At 28.1% G+C, this 21314-nt stretch overlaps 3 protein-coding genes across 4 annotated transcripts in view; 1 reads left to right on the top strand and 2 right to left on the bottom strand.

Moving 5' to 3' along the window:
• The window catches only part of LOC126873358 (E3 ubiquitin-protein ligase TRIM71), a 51242-nt gene that overhangs the window by 14627 nt on the left and 15301 nt on the right, over nt 1-21314 (top strand). The window contains exons 3-5 of the mRNA XM_050634143.1: nt 18860-18976; nt 19057-19147; nt 19287-19393. The gene's annotated coding sequence lies outside the window, so the exon portion shown is untranslated. The remainder of the gene's footprint in view (nt 1-18859; nt 18977-19056; nt 19148-19286; nt 19394-21314) is intronic.
• Nucleotides 1972-15557, bottom strand: LOC126873355 (telomere-associated protein RIF1-like). 2 transcript variants are annotated; one of them, XM_050634130.1, is made up of 16 exons: nt 14770-15557; nt 14383-14685; nt 13989-14192; nt 13577-13871; nt 13167-13513; nt 12494-13088; nt 12207-12409; nt 11963-12106; nt 11707-11872; nt 11420-11627; nt 11109-11332; nt 10588-10980; nt 7866-10493; nt 6088-7649; nt 5707-6004; nt 1972-5600 (listed from the first exon to the last, which is right to left on the bottom strand). In XM_050634130.1, exons 2-16 carry the CDS (start codon nt 14478-14480, stop codon nt 4884-4886), a joined length of 8082 nt encoding a protein of 2693 aa, XP_050490087.1. In that variant the 5' UTR covers nt 14481-14685; nt 14770-15557; the 3' UTR covers nt 1972-4883. The 2 variants fall into 2 exon arrangements, with proteins under 2 accessions (XP_050490087.1, XP_050490088.1); XM_050634131.1 differs by having other exon boundaries at nt 10693-10980.
• LOC126873362 (telomerase Cajal body protein 1) lies at nt 15875-18053 on the bottom strand. The gene is made up of 5 exons (XM_050634150.1): nt 17726-18053; nt 16925-17613; nt 16616-16848; nt 16291-16524; nt 15875-16214 (listed from the first exon to the last, which is right to left on the bottom strand). The coding sequence occupies exons 1-5, from the start codon at nt 17774-17776 to the stop codon at nt 15997-15999; spliced, it is 1425 nt and encodes a 474-aa protein (XP_050490107.1). The 5' UTR covers nt 17777-18053; the 3' UTR covers nt 15875-15996.

The raw sequence follows: 21314 nt of genomic DNA, 5'->3' as shown, positions 1-21314 counted from the left end.
TTGAAATGAAGATATCACGCTGCATAAATACGAAAAAAACGAGAGAGTGAAAATACGTTAGGCGTTAAAAAGTCACAGAATGTGGACAAAAAAAAAGTGTTACCAAAAAAGAAAATGTGCGATTGCAAAAAAAAAAAATTGCGCTACGCCGATGTTGACCTGTGTAAAACTGTATGGATCGATGCAGTGCCCGGATATAGTGTCATATTGTTTTAAAAACAGTGGAAAATACCCTTTCTCTCCTTAAGCCTTAAATCATTCTATCAAAAATGATACTTTTTATACAACACTTTACACTTTTCTTCGATCCTTTTTCTTTCTCTTTATTTAACGATAATTTTAACGATATTGTTTGACGATATTCGACTGCCACACGCATTAACATTTTTATAAAACGAGCTTCTTCGTTTTACAAATTCTCGAGCATTTCCCACTAACGTGACGTTACTCTTTTTCCGAGTACAGCCATTATAAGCCAAGTAATTAAACTACTTATCGCTTTCCTTAGTCGTTTAATAACCGATTGGCCAAGTCATGATTTAATAATAAAGATCACAGCTTGATACAGATACGATAGCATATTAAAAATATCGACATTTTCATGGTATTTATCGTGATAACTTATTGTTCAGTATTGAAAACTGAGTTCACGAAATATCGATGAATTTCTAATATTTGACACTGCCACAGATATGTTGTAACAAAATATTTGGCGTTGCAAACAGGTGTTGGACGAAACAAACAAAAATGTGAATATTTTAATTTAGATTTATTAGGCCCTTCGCTTTTTCGGGATAGATATTTCTGAAACTTATACTCCCTTCATAAATACAAAGATAATTAGTTTCATAAGTTTCATTATGTTTCTTTATTAAAAGTAAGTCAGTTAATAGCTTCGAAACTTCTATTCATACTAAAGATTATTATAGTACTTTGAAATAAATGGGAAACGACGTTTCTGTTTGATCTTAAAGAAAATTTTAATAATTTTTGATAATATAGATAACAATATTTAAATTTAATAATTACCAGCCTTTCTTTCCGGTCATTGCTGAAAAAAAAAAACAGATGTCCGTATGTGCTTTTTTTATATTTTAATTTATATTCTACCGAGCACGTCCAGAAAAATAGAATCTAAATAAAGTTTTGCCTCGTATGATAAATATTATAAGGAGAATTTTACTTTGCATATTTTATGCACTTTTGCACGCTCGAATTTCCCACAAATACACGTACGATTTAATTCGATGGCTTGTTTCATAACACGTACATCATACGTATAGCATTTTTTTCTCTACGTTTGTTCGACGAAAAATAGAATGTGAATAATAAATACATAACTCTTTGGATTTCGTGTATCGATTACACGTGCTATAAGAAGCAGAATATGGCGCGCATCCCCTGACGTCGAAGAGCGGGCATCGTATTTTGATACAAGTTTCTTTGGGAATATACAATTTCAAATATAATTGAACGCGTATCTCTCTGATTTCGATCCAATAAGCGTGGATAATGTCTCAAATAAGACGCGTACGCGATTACGGCTTTACACGAAAACGTATTTATGGAGCACCGTAGCTAAAAATAGATACTCGCTGTTATAAATGATAGGTATTAATACGGAAAGAATTGTTTTCGCGTCTCAAAATTGATGTTTTAAGACGAAATGAAAAGTAAAGACGCTGGCAAACCTACATTTTTGCGAGAGAGGATTCTGTCGTTGTTTAAAATCAATTAAATAAAAAAAAAGATCAAATTAAATAATTCATAAGTATAAAATATAAATACGAATTGAATTTTGATAACATTACCGCTGTAATCTTTGTGCATGAACGATATAATAATTGTAGTTGAACGATTTTTCGAAAACGTCCACGACTTTGCTTTTAAAAATAGAAATGGAGAAAATCAAAATCACTCGCGAAATGTCTGCAAGTGTTGCGAAGCAGGTTTTCAGATAAAATGCATATAGGACGACTATAAAATTCATTTATTGTGTCTTATCAATTTGTATAAAATATTGATTTATCATTACAGGTCACACATGGATACGTGTATAATCTATTATACAATTTATCATTGTTACGTGTATCATATCGTTTAAGACCCAAGAAAACCTATGTATATACCGCTTAAACTGTAACTGAAATCGTTTACACATATGTATATGATTAATGCATTAGCAGAAGTATATAGCTCCTTTCGATCAGATTAGATAAAGAGAAGTACGTTATCTGCCAATAATTTAAATTTCATATTCACACGAATAAATAAATAGTTACTTTGATCACATACGGATTTTTCCAATTAAGAAATCTTGAGGATTTAAAAGCCACAAATTACTACATAAACTAGACTTCTTTGGAAAGATACGTGCAACAAAATTGCTTTTGCGGTTATTAATCCTAAAAAAGAAAAAATTGGTGCAACCTTCGATTAATCTTTCTTTCCTTCTTTTTTTTTTTTCTATTTTCTTTCTCTTTTAGAATCTTCATTTTAAAAATTAACAGCTAGAACGTCCATTAGAGAAATAAGTTTCCGAAAATTAAATTCTAAAACATAAATTCTAATTAATAAAACTGAAGAAATTTTGTTTTCCTTCGTGCTGATAAATCATACCAAACTGTAACGCAGAAAGGAGCAAGCTGCTTTTTTTAAGATATTTTACTTAAAACACTAACTTGTGAGACATACGGAGAAAATGACTAATCATAAACACATATCAATTTATCCCTACCTATAGATTTTCACTAATGAAAAATTATTATTGTTGCCGTTAGATCTTGTTTTTCGCAAAGTAAGACCTGAACGTTTGCAAAATGTCAATCTTTGAAAATGTATAATTATCTGCTTGTTCGAGGCACTCGTACATCTCACATCGATATTAGCATGCGCTTATAACGATAAATATGTCGTTATTATATCTAAAGAACGTTGTAAAATGCTTACTTTTAATATTTAAAGCTTATCATTTCTTATAATCGGTAGTAAATGTTCGTAACCATCCATTATAGTATATTTAACGTTCTTTTTTTTTTATATTTTTTACTATATGTATACTTTTTTTTATCATTATTATAGCGATATGACGGGTACAAGTGCATCTTGTCTGTCAAGGTACCTATCTCGTATGTACAACATTACTTCTAAACTATATAACATCTCAACATGAAAATGTCAAATCAAATCAATTGTTAGTACTCGCTCAATATCCATTGCAGATGAATCTCATTACAAGAAAAATTTTAACGATTAAATTTACTTATTTGCACGAAAGAAAATAACTGGCAATTGATAATAACATAAGAATAGTAACAGTCAAATAATAACAACTTTCTCATTCACAGATCATGTAATGTTGAGATGTTATACATATTCATATACATCCTAAAGAATAATAAAGCATTTGATAAAAATAGCTGGCTTTTATTACAATCAGTGGAGATACGATTAATATTAATGAGAGATTTCATGAAATCTATTGATATAAGATATTTTCAATATCAGCAATTAAACTTCTCAAGTTACTGTTAATTATGAACAAGCTTTCAGTAAAAAATATGAACTTATTTGAATCTGTCTTTTGGTCAATTCACGTTTAAAAATACATATGCATTGTTTTATGCTTTTATCCTTTCTTTCTCCTCTATTTTCAATGCAAACAGTCACAAAAGACTACCTATAAAATAGATTTTTTTCTTTCTACGCAAAAAAGAGTACTTAAATGTATAATCTCTGAAGTACCAGTCTGTGCAAAATACTTTAAAGTTTGAACACAGTTTTTACATGGAAACAAAAGCTTTTTTCTAACTTTGTTCCAAATTTTTTCTTCCTTTCTTCCTAAATTAAGACAAGGAAAACTATGACTTGAATTTTCCACCTCAATTTAGTAAGAACTAGGTGTTAAATATTCATATTTGATCCTTGACTTCTAAACAGATTAACAACATAGTAACCAATACATAGCCAACTGATTATATTGGTATTTTTTCAACAATTATTATTACAGTTAATCTACATCCGTAATATTTACAATATTGTATACTTTAAAATTAATAGACGTTGTATGTGTAGCTTGTATAGTAGATTTATATAAGTTGAATTTTCATTTCTAACTTTGACTGAAATAGAATACTTTTCTTTGAACGCACCAAAATCAAAGTAGTGGCACGATCATCATTTGAAATGAAACATATTCTATTAATCTGTCAGTCAGTATTTTATTGCATTAAGTCTTATCGAGTATCCTTACTTGCTCAGAGGGTATTTTTCTTTTATATGACATAACATTTACAAAAAGGTTCAATTTATAGTCACGTCTCAAGTACTTCTCTGTATGAGTAATCTAGCAATCACATAATACAAAGTAGCTATTTTTACATTCTCAAAATTGGAATTACAAATTATCGATAAAAATAATATGTCCAATTATAATTGGAGCTATTGCATATTACATTATTGACTTTACGAAATAGACGAAATAAATGTAAAAATAATCGAAAATTAAATAATGAAAAATGTTGTTTTTTTTACATAATAAACAATACATGAGAACATAACAACTATAGTAAGCATATTTAGTTAAGTCAGATATTGATGGTATTCGATATAATTACAACCAGAATTTTAAAATATTAAATCATTGAGACAATTATTCTCTTAATAAATACCTTCTATATCTTAGTACAAAGCTGTTAATATATGTCATGCCATAACATAATACTATCGATAGATTTCTCCGTAAAATTTAATTTGCGAAGAAAACGATACTATAATACATGTCAGTGTTGTCAAGGATCATATCATTGAGAATTACAAATAATATTAATAATAAATATCATACACAAAGATCATGAATCGATCAGTAAATAAAAACACTTGTTTTAGTCATTCTCTTGTTTTACCATTAGCTTAGCCTTCATAGATTCATAGAATACTTGGAGAAGATCTTCCCGACTGAACTTCGAACTGACTGCTTCAAAAATCTTTAATAAATCCTCTTTCGATTCACAGAATTGTTCGATACATTCGACTGCAAACTGGGAAGACCAAAGTTTACTGAAAATATTCTCCATAACAGGAGAAGATTGAGATTCCAAAGCTTGCGCTATGTCAGCTGGACTATTATTTTGCAATGCTATATCTAAAACGACACGCGGTGGTATTAATTCATCATTTGCGACTGTATGGCTAATGATTACATCCATTGGCATTCTTTTTAACATAGCGTTTAAACTAGATAATTCTGTCATAGGCTTCCTTATCCCCTGTTGTTCTTCTTCTTTCAATTTTTTGGACAACATTTCAGCAAGTTCTGAAGATATACATTTTTCATAAACAGCATCCTTAACTTCGTTAAAATCGAGAATATCCAAACAATCACTGGTCTTTATCTTTTTTCTATATGTATTCAATACTTTTACAAAAAATTGTTTGTCAGCACTGAAAATATCAGGAAGCCGAAGCAAAACTTTATTCACTCCACAAGCACGGCATGCCATCTTCAATATTACTTCATTAGAATTTTTTCTATTTTCAGTGCCAAGCATTCTGATGGTTTCACTTTCCAATTCCACCTGTGATACATGTCTCATTTTATTCTGAAAAAACAAATAATTGTATATTTTCAGCTAAATATCTTTTAATTTTTAATTAGCATTAGAACTGTGATGAAACGTCATACGGAAATACAAACAAAATATTTACTTTATATTGTAGAAGAAGTTTTTCTGGAGTGCATCTCCTTACTGCACTTTCTAGCACTAAGTTAACATCTATCTCATCCAAAAGGTCTTCCAAAGCCATTTGTGCTGCAACCGATTTTGTCGCTTTATTCGCTCCTGCTTTGGATAGATAAATAGAGTCAATACTAGTACAGGTTCCAACAGTTTTTGTTGCTTGTGTTGTTGTCACTGCATTTCTAGCGCAAGAGCTAGAATTTTCAGTATCATTTTCTGATGTAGAAATGGTAACCTTAGATGATGCTGGTATACTCGTAATTTGTCTAAATAAAAACAGAATTTTGTTATACAATCATCATAAAGGAAAAAAGAATAAATACATAATTTAATACTATTATTAACATACGTAGTTGTCACATTTGATGATTCTGATCCAGTCGTTTGTGCAACTTCATACGTTGCTTGAGAATTAGTTTTAGAAGCATCAACTGTAAGCATATTTGACAATTCATTTGAAGCTGATTCTGTTGTTTCCTTAAACATCTTACATGCATTCTTATCGATTATAACATTGTTAAAAACTGTACTAGAGCTTGACCGGCTTAATGGTATATGATTTATTAATTCATGACGTATTTCATCAGTGCTGCTTTTTATTACTTGATCTTCGGTCGTTACTTTCCGTGTAGATGCAGGTACATTAATATTTACAGAACATGATACTTCGTTGTTATTTGATACTTTTTCAGCATGTTTTTTCTCAAAGCATTTTAAAACATTTTTTACAAATTCAACTTTTGAATTACTCTTTACTGGAATTCTGTTTATTTCACGTTCAGATAATTGGGCGAGATCCCCAATGGTTTGAATATTTCTATGTTTAAAACACGTAAGTAAATGTTGCACCCAAAGAGGATTAGTCAAATGATCAATGATAGATGTTATAGGTTCTTTACACAGTATTAATGTGCGATATATAGGTTGAATAGAATCTAATAATTCTGGATGTGGAGTTTCTACATTAAATTCGCTTGTATTCTCACTGTCTTGACTTGAAGGTAAGCTTCCAAATACTGAATCTGTAACGGGTAGAGTATCTTGTTCTTGGATATTCTCTTGCATATTCTCAGTTGCTTGTGTACTAGTCCTTATTAATTTTCCGCAGAAAATTTCGTCTGAGTTTGCTGAAGAATTCAATACAGTAAGGTTTGCTGCATCTATTGTATCGTCTAAATATTCAGAATTCGCATGTTTTTCTGAAGAATGTTTTATTATAGAATTGTCCTGAACATTGAATTTCAGCAGATCTAATGAATTATTCATAATAGATGTATTTTCTATAGCGCTTGTATCAACATCAGAAGTCCTTTCTTCAACAAAATCATTATGTTTAGTATCTATTCCGGTAAACATGTCTTCCTGTGTCATTGAATGATCAAATTCATTATTTTCTAAACTAACATTACAATCTTTTGATACTTCCAAAATTTCATCTTTTTGACTTTGATCTGTTTTGCTTGTAAATGTCCGTTTTACATGTTTGGAAGACGTTGAATCTTGGGTAATTTCAAGTTCAATATTTAAATTATTAATTTTAATATTATTTGGCATTGGAACTGCATTTGTTGACTCATCTTCTACAGAATTACACATTTGCACATCAGTATCTATAGTAACATTCTCTGAATATTCTAATTCTTCAGCTATTTTTGTCAATAATTCGTTTTCTCTTTCACATTGTATGTCAACTTCGGATGCATTTGTCACATCAGTTTCTTCATCTTTTTCCAACTTATCTGAGTCTGTTGATACCAATTTCTGCTTAATTTGTTTTAACCTTAATGGCGAATCCTTACGTACTAGTCCACGTGAAGTAAATTTAATAGCTTTATAGATTGAGTCAGTAGATGTAATTTCATATCCCATTTCCTTTGAAACTGGAGGATCCGCAAAGCTTACTCTTTTTCGCTATAATAAAATATAATATATCACAATTAACATGTCTTAATGGATTCTAATATTACGTTAAAAAATATCTATTATATTTATTTTATAAAAATATTTATTTTTTGTATTATATCAATATAATTATAAAAATATGTAAATTATAAATAAAATTATAAATAAAATCATATTTTTATATTTTATTAAATAGCCTGTTGTTATACATTTGAAAAAGATTACCTTACTAGGAGTTACAGCTTCAGGATCAGGTTCTGGAATATATTGACGTTGACGTTTCAATATACTTGCACTTGGAGATGCAGTCAATGAAGGTGGATTTGCACTTGACCATTCTAGAATTGGCAGTTCATCTACTTGAAGCATGGTTTCTTCACCTATTTTATCACTTTGAGCATCAGTTTGTGCAGATATGCAATCTACTGATTTGTCAGCTTTTGTGAAAACTTTTTCTCCATCATTTTTCAAATTAGAAAATAATTTTATTGGAGGGGAAGAACAATAATCTGTTGACCTCATATTATTAAAAATTTTCTCTTGTCTGCTGCTACATGTTGCTGTTATTTTATCAACTTCTTTCAACATAGGTGCTTGTTCTTTTTTTCCAAGCAACATATCATTGTCCGTATCTTTGGATTTTACTCTTTTAACTGTATGTTCTTCATCTAAATTTATTACATAGTCTTCAGCTTCCATTCTTGCTTGTTTTGTTACTAACCCTAACATATGAGCTGCACGTCCTTGTGCTGAGAAGGTTTTTAATTTTGTCTGGCGTTTGATATTACTTTTAGGCGATGATAACTCAAGCAAGGATTTAAACACTGATCCATCATTTACTTTTTGCACTTCAGATACACTATCCTTTTCATTATCACATAAATTATTTTCAATAATAGGAGTTGAAATCTTTGGTTCATTGATACTGATTTCATTGGTTTCTTCAAATTCCTTAACATTATCTTTAGGAACTTTGATATTGTCGTTATCACAATCATTTGAAACAATTTTAGCTACCTCCTCATTCTCAGCTGTAGCATCACAGCATTTCATCAAAGGAGAAATATCGTCCACTTTATTAATTTTAATAAAACATTGTTTTTCAGTACATTTTTTTAACAATTCTAATATTTCTTGGGAACTTTCTACTATATCTTCTGCATCATCTTGAGTTTGATTTTTTCCTTCTATGGACTTAAGATCTTGATTTAAAATTTGTGTTTCGCTATATGATTTATTATTATTAACTACTTCAACATTATTTTCAGTAGATTTTTTTGTATAAAGTAAATCACATTTATCATCTGATATACTTTTTGAAGTAATTTCTGTCTGTACATTTTCTTTTTGTTTCTTTTCCCCTACTTCTTTTTCTCCTTCTAATGAATTCTTTTTATTCTGTGAAATAGCTTTTGTATCTTCAATTTTGTTAAGTTCAATTCTTACTTTTGATAATTTACTTTTATCTAATTTAGATAATGCTTGTGAATCTTCTACTACATCTTCCATATCATCTTGAGTGTGACTTCTACCTTCAGTAAATTTAATATTTTGAACAGTATCATTAATTTCAATAGCTCTTTCGGTATTAAGTAAATCGCACTTATTATTTGGTATACTTTTTGAATTAACTTCTGTCTCTGCAGTTTCTTCTTTTGTATTTTCTTTGACTTTTCTTTGTTCTTCTAATCCACTCTTTTTATTTTGTAAGATCTTTCTTGTATCTTCACCTTTTTTAACTTCAACTTTATCCGATCTCTTAGGTCTGCCTCTATGTCTTGCTTCTCTCTTTGCAATATTAGCACCTTTGTTTTCTTCTGGTTGCTTTTTATCATCACAACATTTGGATCGCCGACTACGTGATAAGGGACTGTCAAATACCATATTTATACGTAAACGAGATATTTCATTCCTAGTACGTTGGCTTAAATTCGCTTCATCAATTGCTATTACACTCGTTACTGCATTATCATTTTCTACAGATTCACACCTATCGCTATCACTAGCTGTCTCCGTTAAAAGAACTTTCCTTCGTTGACGCACATTAGTTGTTTCGCTTTCACTATCTGAAATTGATTTTCGTTTAATACCTCTTTTTTCTTCTTTGGTCAATTTATTTTCTACATTTTCCGATGCTTTTTGTTTATTAATTATTTCAGACTTGTCGTGGATTAATTTCGTCTTTAAGCTGCTTCGCAAAATTTTATTTGTGTTTGACTGTCCCGGTTGATTGTAAATAATTTCTTCAAGTTTTGACGAAGTAACAGGCTTTACAGCAACATTATAACGATTGCGTCGTTTACTACTATCTAACATAGATGGAGATAGACTTTTGTCATCTTTATTTTCTAAAGATTTCTCTTGTGTATTAGCATCTAAATCTGCTGAAGTTTCTGGATCTGCATTGTCATAAGCATTTTTCACCGTTATCATTTGATCTTCTTCTATAAGCAAATTTTCATTACTGTAAGCATTATCTTTTGCTTTTTGTATGGATTCTAATGGTATGTTTTGTTCAACGTTGTCTGTTGATTTTGTATCATTTTCAGCAATTGATTTACTAACTGCTTCTAATTCCTTCATTTCAATTTTGTTTTCTTTATTTGCATCATCGTCCAACATATTTCTTATTGAAATATTATCTTTTTTGTTATGATCTTTCTCTGCTTCTCCTAAACTTTTACTTTTTTTATCAAACCATTCTTGTAAATTTTGAGTATCTTGTGATGAAGATTGTGACAAATCATTATACAATGCTGCAATATCTTCTTTCCTTCGTTTCAAAGACTCTTTCTGGTGTTCTGTCAAGCGATTGACATCAAACTTTAAGTTTGTTTTAATGAAAACATAATCCTGTAATTGAAAAAATGCAAAGTATAACAGTTACAGAAGAAACATATTTACAATTATTACATAAATTCCTGTATATATATATATATGTATATACCTGTGACTCTGTGTCAATTGATACTTTCTTTTCTGTATTTTTGACTGGTTCTGATTCCTTAACTAATTTTTGGCTATTAGTTCCTTTTAAGAAACCACTACTTACTTGGTTTAGTGACTTTTCAATTTGATCATTTTTCATTTCTGTAATTTCAGCCTTGCTTAATATCTTATTTGTCACTACTTCTTTTTCAATTTCTTCCAATATTAATTTAGGACTATCACATAACGCATTTTTCAATTGGAAGAGAGACATTGTTTGAACTTGTATATCAAGACTTGAATGATTTAATGCTTTAATAATTATTTTTTTGTAAGATGAAAGAAGACTATAATTTATTAGTTTACCAAGTCCTTTAAAAATTATAATTACACTTTCCCATGTACTTGCTATCTACAAATGAAATATTTTAAGGTTAATTCTATTTTTATTATATATTCAATTAAATATTGTAGAATATTCATCAATTAAATGAATATTATATCAACTAAATATAAAAGAATATTAAAAAGTATGTATACCTCTTTATGTAGCATTTCTAATTCAGATTGAAGCATGAGCTCAATAGCAGGTTTACAAACGAGCAAATATAATATTGCTTTCTCTGCATTATATCCATAGATAGTAATAATTACTGCTGACAGTGCTTTAAGAGCACGTTCACATTCTTTAGTTCTTTTATGGGATAAAAAGTACATGACAAGATCCACGATAAGATGTATAATAGATGGAACTTCTGTATTCGCTGAAAGTTAGATTGAAAATTAAATATTTATCTTATACATTCATTAAGATTGTTTCTTTCCAAACTTCCGTTAAATCAGTAACATACCCAATAAAAGCTTATAGTTGATAGTTTTCAGCAAAATGTCTAAACAGTTTAAAATAAGATTAGAAGACCCTCTATTTTCTGTTAAACAATGTTGCATAATACTTGCAATATTTAACAAAATTTCGTTTGATTTTACTGTTGTTATAAGATCTGTTCGCATTTCGAAATGCTTATATAAACATTTCCAAGCCTTTGCTACTTCTTGAACCTACCATAAATAGCATACAAACTAAGATAAAAGTTTATGTATGTAATTTAGAAGTTATGAATTATTTAATAAAATTAACCTGTTTGTGGTCCTCCAAATTTATATACATAAATGGAAATGCTACAATAGATTCAACAGTTTTAAAGTTATGTTCTGTAGTACTTCCTTCATTAATTTCTTGTATATCACTCATGTATTCTCCTAATACACATGCCAAAATAAACCATAATTCAAGAATAACAGATCTGGAAAATATTGTAAAAATAATAAAAAGGTAAGATAAAATTAACTTTATAATTAATATTAATTACTATTTTAAATTGCCTATAACTTACTCATTTTTATCTTCTGCATTTAATAGTAAATATATTTTTTCATGCATTTCTTTCAGACAATTAAATGCATGTAAATAATATATGTTTTTCTTTTGAGACTTAATACATTGCCAAAAAAGACATTTTAATGCTTTATAATGATTCCTTAAAGAGACAGTTATAATATATTTCAGTGAATCTTTTTATAACAATAACATATGTTGCACTAGTATTAGTACTAATATATATTTGTATCAATACTCACTTTTCAGCTTTATTTAGAATTGAAGTTTGTAGAAATTTGAATACCAATTTTGACAATGTATCATCTTGAAAATCAAAATCTGTACTCAAATCAGCAATTTCAAATAAGATTGTGTCAAGAATCAAATCTTTAATCATTGGTTTATCCCCAGCATAGTTTGTTAATTCTGTAATAACCCGTGTCATATCTTTATACATAATCTCCTGTAAAATATCATTTAGCAATTATTTTATATAAATGTATTTTAAAACAATCATGTATTTTTCATTAATAATATTTAAACCAACCTTTTCTGCAACTTTTGATTCTGATCTAATTTTAATTTTTACATAACTGACCAAGCTTGTCCATAGTATTTTACCAAATTGATATCTGTTTTTCATTTCTGCATTTGTAAGTTGGCTCAGTACAAGCAGAGCTTCTCCTACACTGTGAATTATACTTTTATAACATTCTCGAAAGACAACATCAGATATAGGATGCGGAAGTCTTTCTTCCAAAATTGGAGCAGTATAACTATCTTGTTTTGTGACAAGAAGTTGACATAAAGCATCCACAGCAACAACTTTTGTTTTAAAAAATCTTTTTCCTGGTGAGGCTACCACATCAAACTTTGAAGATAATAATGGTGTATCTCCAAGAGGTCCAAAACAAAAATTTAAAAACTGTGTGATTACGGGATTAACAAATTTCTGAATGTCTTTATAAAGCTTAATAATTACATGCCACCAAACTTCTAACTTTGTTAATGCTATTAATTCAGTTTTACTATTTTTGGCATTCAATGGAATACATAACAATTTTACTCGTCTAGCAGTAGCAAGTTCTTGTGGGTCTAAAGCAAAATTGTCCACCAGTAATTTCCATGAAAGAAATGCTTGCCTGTACCATAAGATATTATCATCATTATTTCTAATTTTTAATGAAAAATATAATTATTGATATAAGCGTTATATATACCTGCGTATAATTGTATCTGTAGATTTAAATGCTTTTTCTTCAACACTTAATAAATTATTTATTAAACCAGCACCACGATGGAGGTCCACACCAAGAAACTGAATACTAACATTCCATTGTGTAGCCCAATCTAATTCACATGTAGATACTAAAAGTAACATACGTTTGCAGTATGTAGACTGTAATGTTGCTATATAACGAGTCCATGCAGGTGCTAGTTTAGTACGAACATGTGATACTATATTTGTAGCTAAAGCTTGTTGTAAAAGTTTCAAAGCAGGACCTCTTTGTCTTTTATGACCCATATAAGCTAACAGTATTACTTTATCCATTAACAGGGCATGAAACTGTAAAGACATTCAATTTAGTATTTTTATATTTTTGTAATATTACAAATATTGCTTACATACTCTTTGAACTTTAATATCTGATGTTGTTGCAGCCACTTTATACAATCTTCTTAATAAAGTTATACAATAGTTAATTGTTTCTTCTTCTACCCTTTGGTCATCTGATAGTGGCTTAGTTTCTGCATCTATCAATGCTTGTAGATTATCTACGCATGCATTTGATGCCGTCCATGGCATTGTATTTGTTTGTATTGTACACATACAATTATTAAAGAAGTTTACAGCATATGCGTCATAAGCAAATGTTGATATAGCATTGTCTTCAACTACCTCTAATAACTTAAGAATTTTTAATCTGAAATTGCAATGATTGAAAGAAGTTACTGAAATTATTAATGCTTACATAAACCAATAAAATTATAGTTTACCACTAACAAAAACTATTAAAATTTAAAATTTTATACAAACAAACCTATTTTTTGGACTTATCTGCCACATAGCTTCAAATAAATTTAAAGTATGATCTTTGAAGTCCTGAATAACTACATTTAATGTTTCATATGCTTCGTTCTGTATGTCATTATTTCCATTTGCAAATGCATCTATAACCAGTTTACATAATTCCTTATATTGCTCTTCTTTAATAGATTTTGTAGATTCTAATTTTTTACTGTTACTGAAAGTAACATAATTATTAGCAAATTTAACAAAATCTACATATTACAATACAATATATTTTATATAAAAAAGCTAATAATGTTATTATAATTAAAATATGATATGGTATAAATAAAATAAGGTAATATATATATATATATATATATATATATATATGAATTTACAGATAAAAATATCGAAATTTGTACCTGCGGATATAGGTTAAAGCTTCACGTTTTTCCTTGATATTGCTATTTTCCCGCAGCATTTTCAGCATTCGCGGGAAAGATTGCATGTTAGAAGCCATTCTACAAATCTTCGTCTTTCAAAGAATTACAATGGAATTTCGTTCATCTCATCAAAAATGTGTTTACGAAGAATTTTCCACGAAAATTAAAATAAGATCTTCTGCGCTCTTACTAATATATCACATGAAATTAAAATGAAATCGTTTACTGATTCCCTTCGAAAATCTTTTTTTATAGACATTCGATATCTTCAAAGACTATCTCCTACAAACAGCCGAGAAAACAGGTTGTAGTAAGCAATTATTAAGTATTAGTACGCATTAATACATAGCGCATATTGCCACACACCTTCTACTTTAGCTCTTTCTTCATTTCTCTGTTTACGTTTTCCTTTCTCCTACCTTTTTTTCCCTCTCCCCGCCTTTTTCTTTGTGTCAGGAAATCACAATGCAACCAACGAAAACAAGTTTTGTTTTTGGAAAGAGATACAATTGGGTATACAACAGTTCAACGTTTCACATTCCCGGCGAGTTTGCAAAGTGCACGTAAACTTCAGATACCGTTTTCAATAGATTTTCGCTACATCTAATCAAGGAATTATGTTAATTATTAAGACAAAAATATCCTTTATTTTGTTACGTATCTAAATTATAGAGGCACTTTGTAAACTGCGTAATACAATTCGAAAAATGCGTATCAGTAAAAATCGTCTGTCCGCCAAAATATGTATCCCTACCACGTGATGCTCAAATATTAAACTAAAACTGAAGTTGACTCGACGACTCACTCGACTGTGACGCACTAATGTACATTGTAAATTGTAATGTACAGATCCACGACTATGTAGGTAGAACAAAGATAAAATTGAATATTTGTTTAATGCTGTTTAAAAACATTAACAATTTCTATTTATAAGCAAAATATTATTTGACTTTATTTAAATATGAATTTTAGCAGGTTCCATTCAGTTATTTATATTTATAACTTTTATATTTGCTTGAAATAATTTTTAAAAAGCTTTGTACTTCCTTTATATGCTACTTCAATGCATGTACTTACCATGTACGCGTTTGTTGTACTTCCTCCCAAATATACACATCAAACAAATTAAAAGAAAATACCAAATTTATAGTAATTAGATTTGAACTTTTGTATTCGTAAATAAAGTATTTGAAATAAATTGAAATATTTCAAACATAATTTTTTCTAGAAATTATTAGAAATAATAAGAAATTGATTTACAAACATTTATTTAATTTACTTTTAAATTAAAGTTATTCAATTATAAAAAGTTAAAAAATAAAAATATCATTTTTATTTATAAATGTATTTTATTATAAATTTTATATCCATTAAAAATTTCACTTTTATGTCATTTATTGGTACAAGTAAATACTCAATTTATTTAAAAATTACGTAGATAAACTTAGTTCTGTATAGTTAAATAATAAAATGCAATCATATAAATATTTTATTTAAAAATCTATGTTATACATATATCAAATCATGAAAGGTCCATATATATATAAAATAGTAATTGTATCTATTTTTACAATAGTTTATTATACTATCAAGTTAAGAACACAACCATAGTCGTACACTATTGTCCCTACCTTGTGGTAGGCTATCACAAAACCTTTGTCCTGTACTGGTAGCAATGATGGGTAAACTTTTGTGCAAGCTTACACCATTTATACAGTCACATGATAATTTTATTTTATGTGATGCATTAAGATCTTCGCAATTTGAACTTTGTGGTAATTTCCAAATTTTAATATCTCCATTTGTACCACCTAAAATATTTAAAATAATAAGAGGAATTATCTTTGCAATAATATAACATATTTTAATAATTACTTATTAACATACCCGAAACTATTTCGTCTCCATTAGATGTAATGTCAAACTGAATTCTCTGATTTGTATCAGACTGGCGTCCTTCAAGGGAGTACAGAACATTACCTGGGTTACGCAAATCCCAACATAAAAATTCATTACTACGCCTAACTACAGAAAATAATTTTGTTCCACAAGGGCTAAATTCAATTTGAGTCACTCCGCTTCCTGTTTTAAAAGTACATAATGGCCCATCTCTATATAAACCTAACAAAAGTATATAAGTGAATTATCAGAATTATATTGTTAGCATTAGTGATATTTTCATAATGAAATATAATCGATATCATTTACTTACCAATGTTCTTAGAATATGTACCAAAAGCAACTAATCCTGGCATAATTGGATTTTCTCGAATACAGGAAACTAGACCTATTACATTTGGAAAATCTCTTTTAAATTGAATGGTATTTATTTGGCGACCTGGATGTTCCACATTAAACACTCTTAAAGCATTTTTGAAGCCAGCCCATACTTCTTTAGCAGAGTCAATAAATTGTATACTAATTGCAGCTTCTACTTCATCAACTCTAACAACAGAATAGAATATTTAATAAAAACTTAATGAAAATATAAATATATTGGTAAACTATTTATATTACTAACTGATTATAAGCTCGATAAGTTGCTCTTAATTCACCATTAAAAGCATCCCATAAATGTATAGGACTTTCTTTACTTGTACTTAAAAAGCAACAACTTGCAGGTTCCCATGAATTCATAAAAGGATACCAACAAGCATCATATATAAGTCCTCCTTCTTTTACTGTTAAAGCTGCTGAAAATTTTGTGGATGATAAATTTGAAGGAATTTTTTCAGAATATAATTCTGTAGGGAGTTCATAAATTCGAATCCTAAAATCTTCTGAAGGTACTAGTAAACATGTTCTATCAGGAGACCACTGACAACCCTTTGTAAAATTTTCATATGATTCAGTTGTCTGATATTCTGCAGTTGCTTCGCATAATAATCTTGGAGAATTATTCCAATTGTAATAAAACCAATTGGTTGAGTATGTTTCTTCTATATTTTTTATAGCTTCAATTTCACTAGTAAGTAGCAAGCTTTCATTGTTTTGTACTTCTGGTATTTTCCTTATAATATCTTCCTCTAATTTTTCTGTTACTTCTGGTATTTTCCCTGTAATATTTTCTCTTATCTTTTCCGCGACTACTGGTATTTTCTCTGTAGCACCTTTTCCTTTTCTCCCTCTTAAAATTTCTTCTTTTTGAAAATCTTGTGACACTTTTGTGTCTTTGAAAATTGATGATTCTTCAATCGCCACTGATTCTGGCTAAAATATACAATAAAATAGAAAGTACTATATTAATAAAAATTTAATAATTACTCTATAAATTTTTTATAAATTCATCAAGAAAATATTAATTTTAAGTTTTAAGATTTACCGTATCTACAACAGGTTTTGTAGTTGTTTCTGTATCTTCACAACATTCCATTGTGAATAATGAACGAAAACATTACCTTTTTACCTTATTATATTTAAAAAAGTACATATTTTATATAATTCAAACTTGTAAACATTAAAATATTTATAAATTGTAAAATATTTTTACAATTTATAAAATAATACATAAATCAAAAGAATTGTTTTTATATATATTGTATCTGTTACGGCATAATAAATTATTTCCTATATATAATAAATTATTTCAGTATATTATGTTCTACTGTCATCTGCATGTGTTGATCGTTCATAAAACTAGAATTAAACACCATATATGAAATGAAAAGCGATTTAACTGAAAAATAAACAACATAGGGATATTTTATTTTTACTTAACTGTAAATTCTATAAATTACCAGAATAAAACTTTAGGTATTAAAATACGACCGTGGTATCAAGTATTAATTACCAAAGATACAATTGCGATAGAAAGCCACGTGATATTTCAAAATACTATATATCGGCAAAGAAAATAAGGGGCTCACTCCTTCATCAATGCTACCAATGGTTATCAGTGACGTTACGATACGCGGCAAAGACAAAACGGAAATACAATTCTTTTCATATTTTATAACTTTTTCAATGAAAATTAACTACGAAAAGAATCTTGTATCTTTTCCATTATCTTTTACATATGTATATTAAAAATTAAAATTTTAAGCAAATCCTGTTTAATCCATAATAGAATCTTTTTTAGTGAAGAGTATCGTTAGCTATAAATTTACACGTATTTTAAAGTTTGTTGGTAAACATAACATCTAAATCAAATGTAACGTTTTTTGTCCCGAAATAGTATAGGATTTACATTCCATCCCTTAGTAAGCAGTCAGCAATCATAAAGAGAAGTTGAAATGATGGAAAGTTGGGATTGTAAGTGATAAAATGTTTTAATAGAAGAAAAATGAGTAACAAAAATTACTTTAAACACATTACTTCTAAACAAAATGTTATACAGTATAAATATTATTTAATATAATTGTATATAACAAACATACAACTTAATTTCAATTTTAAAATTGAAAATTAATTAATGAAGTACTTTTTAATAAGAAAAGCTTTCTTTTACCTTACTCAGGTGAATCAAACTCTAGTACAGAGTACTATGATGCAATTGAATTTCAAGAAGAGCATAGCCCAATAAACAAATTTGGAAAAAGACGGAGTACATCGTTACCGAACATAAATTTACAAGGTTTGTGTTATTGCTATATTTATTCTCCTAATATTATATCTATATAGAATGTAATTATAACTATTTTCTACTTTATTGAGGAAGAAACACTGGAAGTTTCACCTAGAATCGATACGAAACCCATAAGACCAGTTGCCGTTTTAAAGCAATTATATACGTATTCTGCAATTAGTAAGTAGTCTTAAAGTATTTGAATTTTAAATATAACAAAATAAATACGAAAGAGAAATTTCTTAACGCCAAAGTTATTTCTCAGTATAAAAGCTAATAATAATCTATTATATGTATATTAACATTTAATCTTTTTTAGAATCAAATATAAAGCGGTCAGCGTCATTAGTAAATAAAACAAGAAGAAAACTAAAGCCATTTATAACCATAACACCTGCGACGCCATTGTAAATGTTAAATTAAAAAGTTAAGTCATTTATTGAAATAAATATTTAGATTTTATTTATATTTATTTTATGAAAACTACATATATATATATATATGTTCGAACACTTGAACACTACTCATTATTAGCTCTGAATACGAATGTTTCTTTTTTTTTTTCAAAACATTATAGTACCAATCACAAAATGTATGAAGGATAAAAGCTGATTAATTCGTAATTTTTTCAGATATGAAACATGCATTGCATTTTTCATTATTAGTGTATTGTAATAGTTAGTTTTAATAGAAAATTGTGCTTCCCATTTATATTATATGATACGTCAAATATGGAATTTATTCCGTATATTGCAGAAAACTCAAGTTTCGTTAATTCTTACGTATAGTGCACACTGAATATGTACTTAACATATATTAAAAATCTATAAAATCCTGGTTACATCGTGTAGGTTTTCTTTGTAAACTAGAGTAATAAAATTCAAGCAGATTTAAAAAATCTAGAATCCTAATAGGTGATAAAAGACATATTGATAAGTATAGGTTATATATTCTATCAATTTTATAATACAAGGATATTCAAATACGTTTTACAAGTACATATTGAGATATTGTGGATATTGGTAACGAAATAGGTTTTTAGAATTATTTGTATGGCTTCTCAACGCGAGAATTGATTGTAATTTCAATAAATAAATAAAAAAAAAAAAAGAAATTTGTATGGCTACACTCCATGAACTATAAATAGCACATTACTAAGAGAGGAATTATTTAAAATAGTAAGAAGGGATTATTTAAGAAATATTTTATTGTTGAACCGTGGATAAATAAAATAACAGGATGATGAAGAAACAATAAATAGGTAATTAATCGAATAATTGTATCAGAATATCTTTTTCTAATTTTATGAGAATGTTTAAAAATTTAAATTTAAAAAGTTGAATTTAATCAAATGTTTAACTATTCTCCCTCTTGTTCATATATATATATATATATATATATATATATATATATATATATATATATATATATATATATATATATATATATATAATATTGTTTTATTTTGAACTATAACATTTTTCAATTCGCGTAATGTTTAGAAGAGTTTATTACAGATTTTTTAGTCAGTTTTATTGTATTCCTGTACATTGTATTTATATTCTTACATTGTATTACATTCTTATATATTGTATTCTTATACATTATATTGTATCTTAAAAATATCTTTGTTTTTATTATTATTACATTATTAGGAGCATTTTTTAGGAGTATATTTTTTACTCATTTTTAATTTTTTTTAATAAACACTTTAAAATTTTTAATAAATATAAGAAAATAAAGGTAATGTAGTCGTGATTTACTGCGTGTAATAGTGATTTATTGCGCTGTCAAGATAATGGATTTTAGACCTTAAGAATCCAACAACTACGTTTTAGTCTTCTTAAAGAAATTCTACAGAATAGACTCATGCATACTTTGTACCATTTGACCTATGTATATCTTTTGTGTCCTTGGCGAAAATTCCTTTTACAGTTCAAGCAGGTATAATTACAGAAAGGGATTAAGGAAATACTGTTGGAACAAAGGTTTCCAGGGTTGTAGCAGATGTGTCGAAGTGGTCAAAATTTCACTATGCGACTCATAAATTTTAACAACTTCATGGTATTATTGCTGAACTGACAAGTAGATTGTTACTTGTACCGTTAATTTAAATGCAGGCTATATTTGACCATAATTGTTTGCTAAATCACAAAGACAAGTCTCCGAAAATACTTGTTTCATTTATTCTAATTGTTATTGTTATAAATATATATCTTACTCTTCTAATATAACATTAACAAGCAAAAATATTACCTAGTAAGAAAAGTATATAATTCATTAAATAAAAATAATTTTACTTCTTAATATAACTTTACTTCAAATCCCTATTTATAACTGAAATTCA

This window comes from Bombus huntii, chromosome 14 (genome assembly GCF_024542735.1).
Source record: "Bombus huntii isolate Logan2020A chromosome 14, iyBomHunt1.1, whole genome shotgun sequence".
NCBI lineage: Eukaryota > Metazoa > Arthropoda > Insecta > Hymenoptera > Apidae > Bombus > Bombus huntii.
Note: the sequence above shows the minus strand (reverse complement) of the source record. Positions and strands in the feature narration are given on the sequence as shown.

Coding starts and splice junctions, on each gene's coding strand:
- LOC126873355 (XM_050634130.1), bottom strand. CDS start 14,480: ATGGCTTCTAACATGCAATCTTTCCCGCGAATGCTGAAAATGCTGCGG. Junction 12,107..12,206: donor ATTCTAAATAAAGCTGAAAA/GTGAGTATTGAT, acceptor TGTCTCTTTAAG/GAATCATTATAAAGCATTAA. Junction 5,601..5,706: donor AACTTCTTCTACAATATAAA/GTAAATATTTTG, acceptor TTGTTTTTTCAG/AATAAAATGAGACATGTATC.
- LOC126873362 (XM_050634150.1), bottom strand. CDS start 17,776: ATGGAATGTTGTGAAGATACAGAAACAACTACAAAACCTGTTGTAGAT. Junction 16,849..16,924: donor ACTTATCGAGCTTATAATCA/GTTAGTAATATA, acceptor TTCTGTTGTTAG/AGTTGATGAAGTAGAAGCTG. Junction 16,525..16,615: donor TACATATTCTAAGAACATTG/GTAAGTAAATGA, acceptor TACTTTTGTTAG/GTTTATATAGAGATGGGCCA.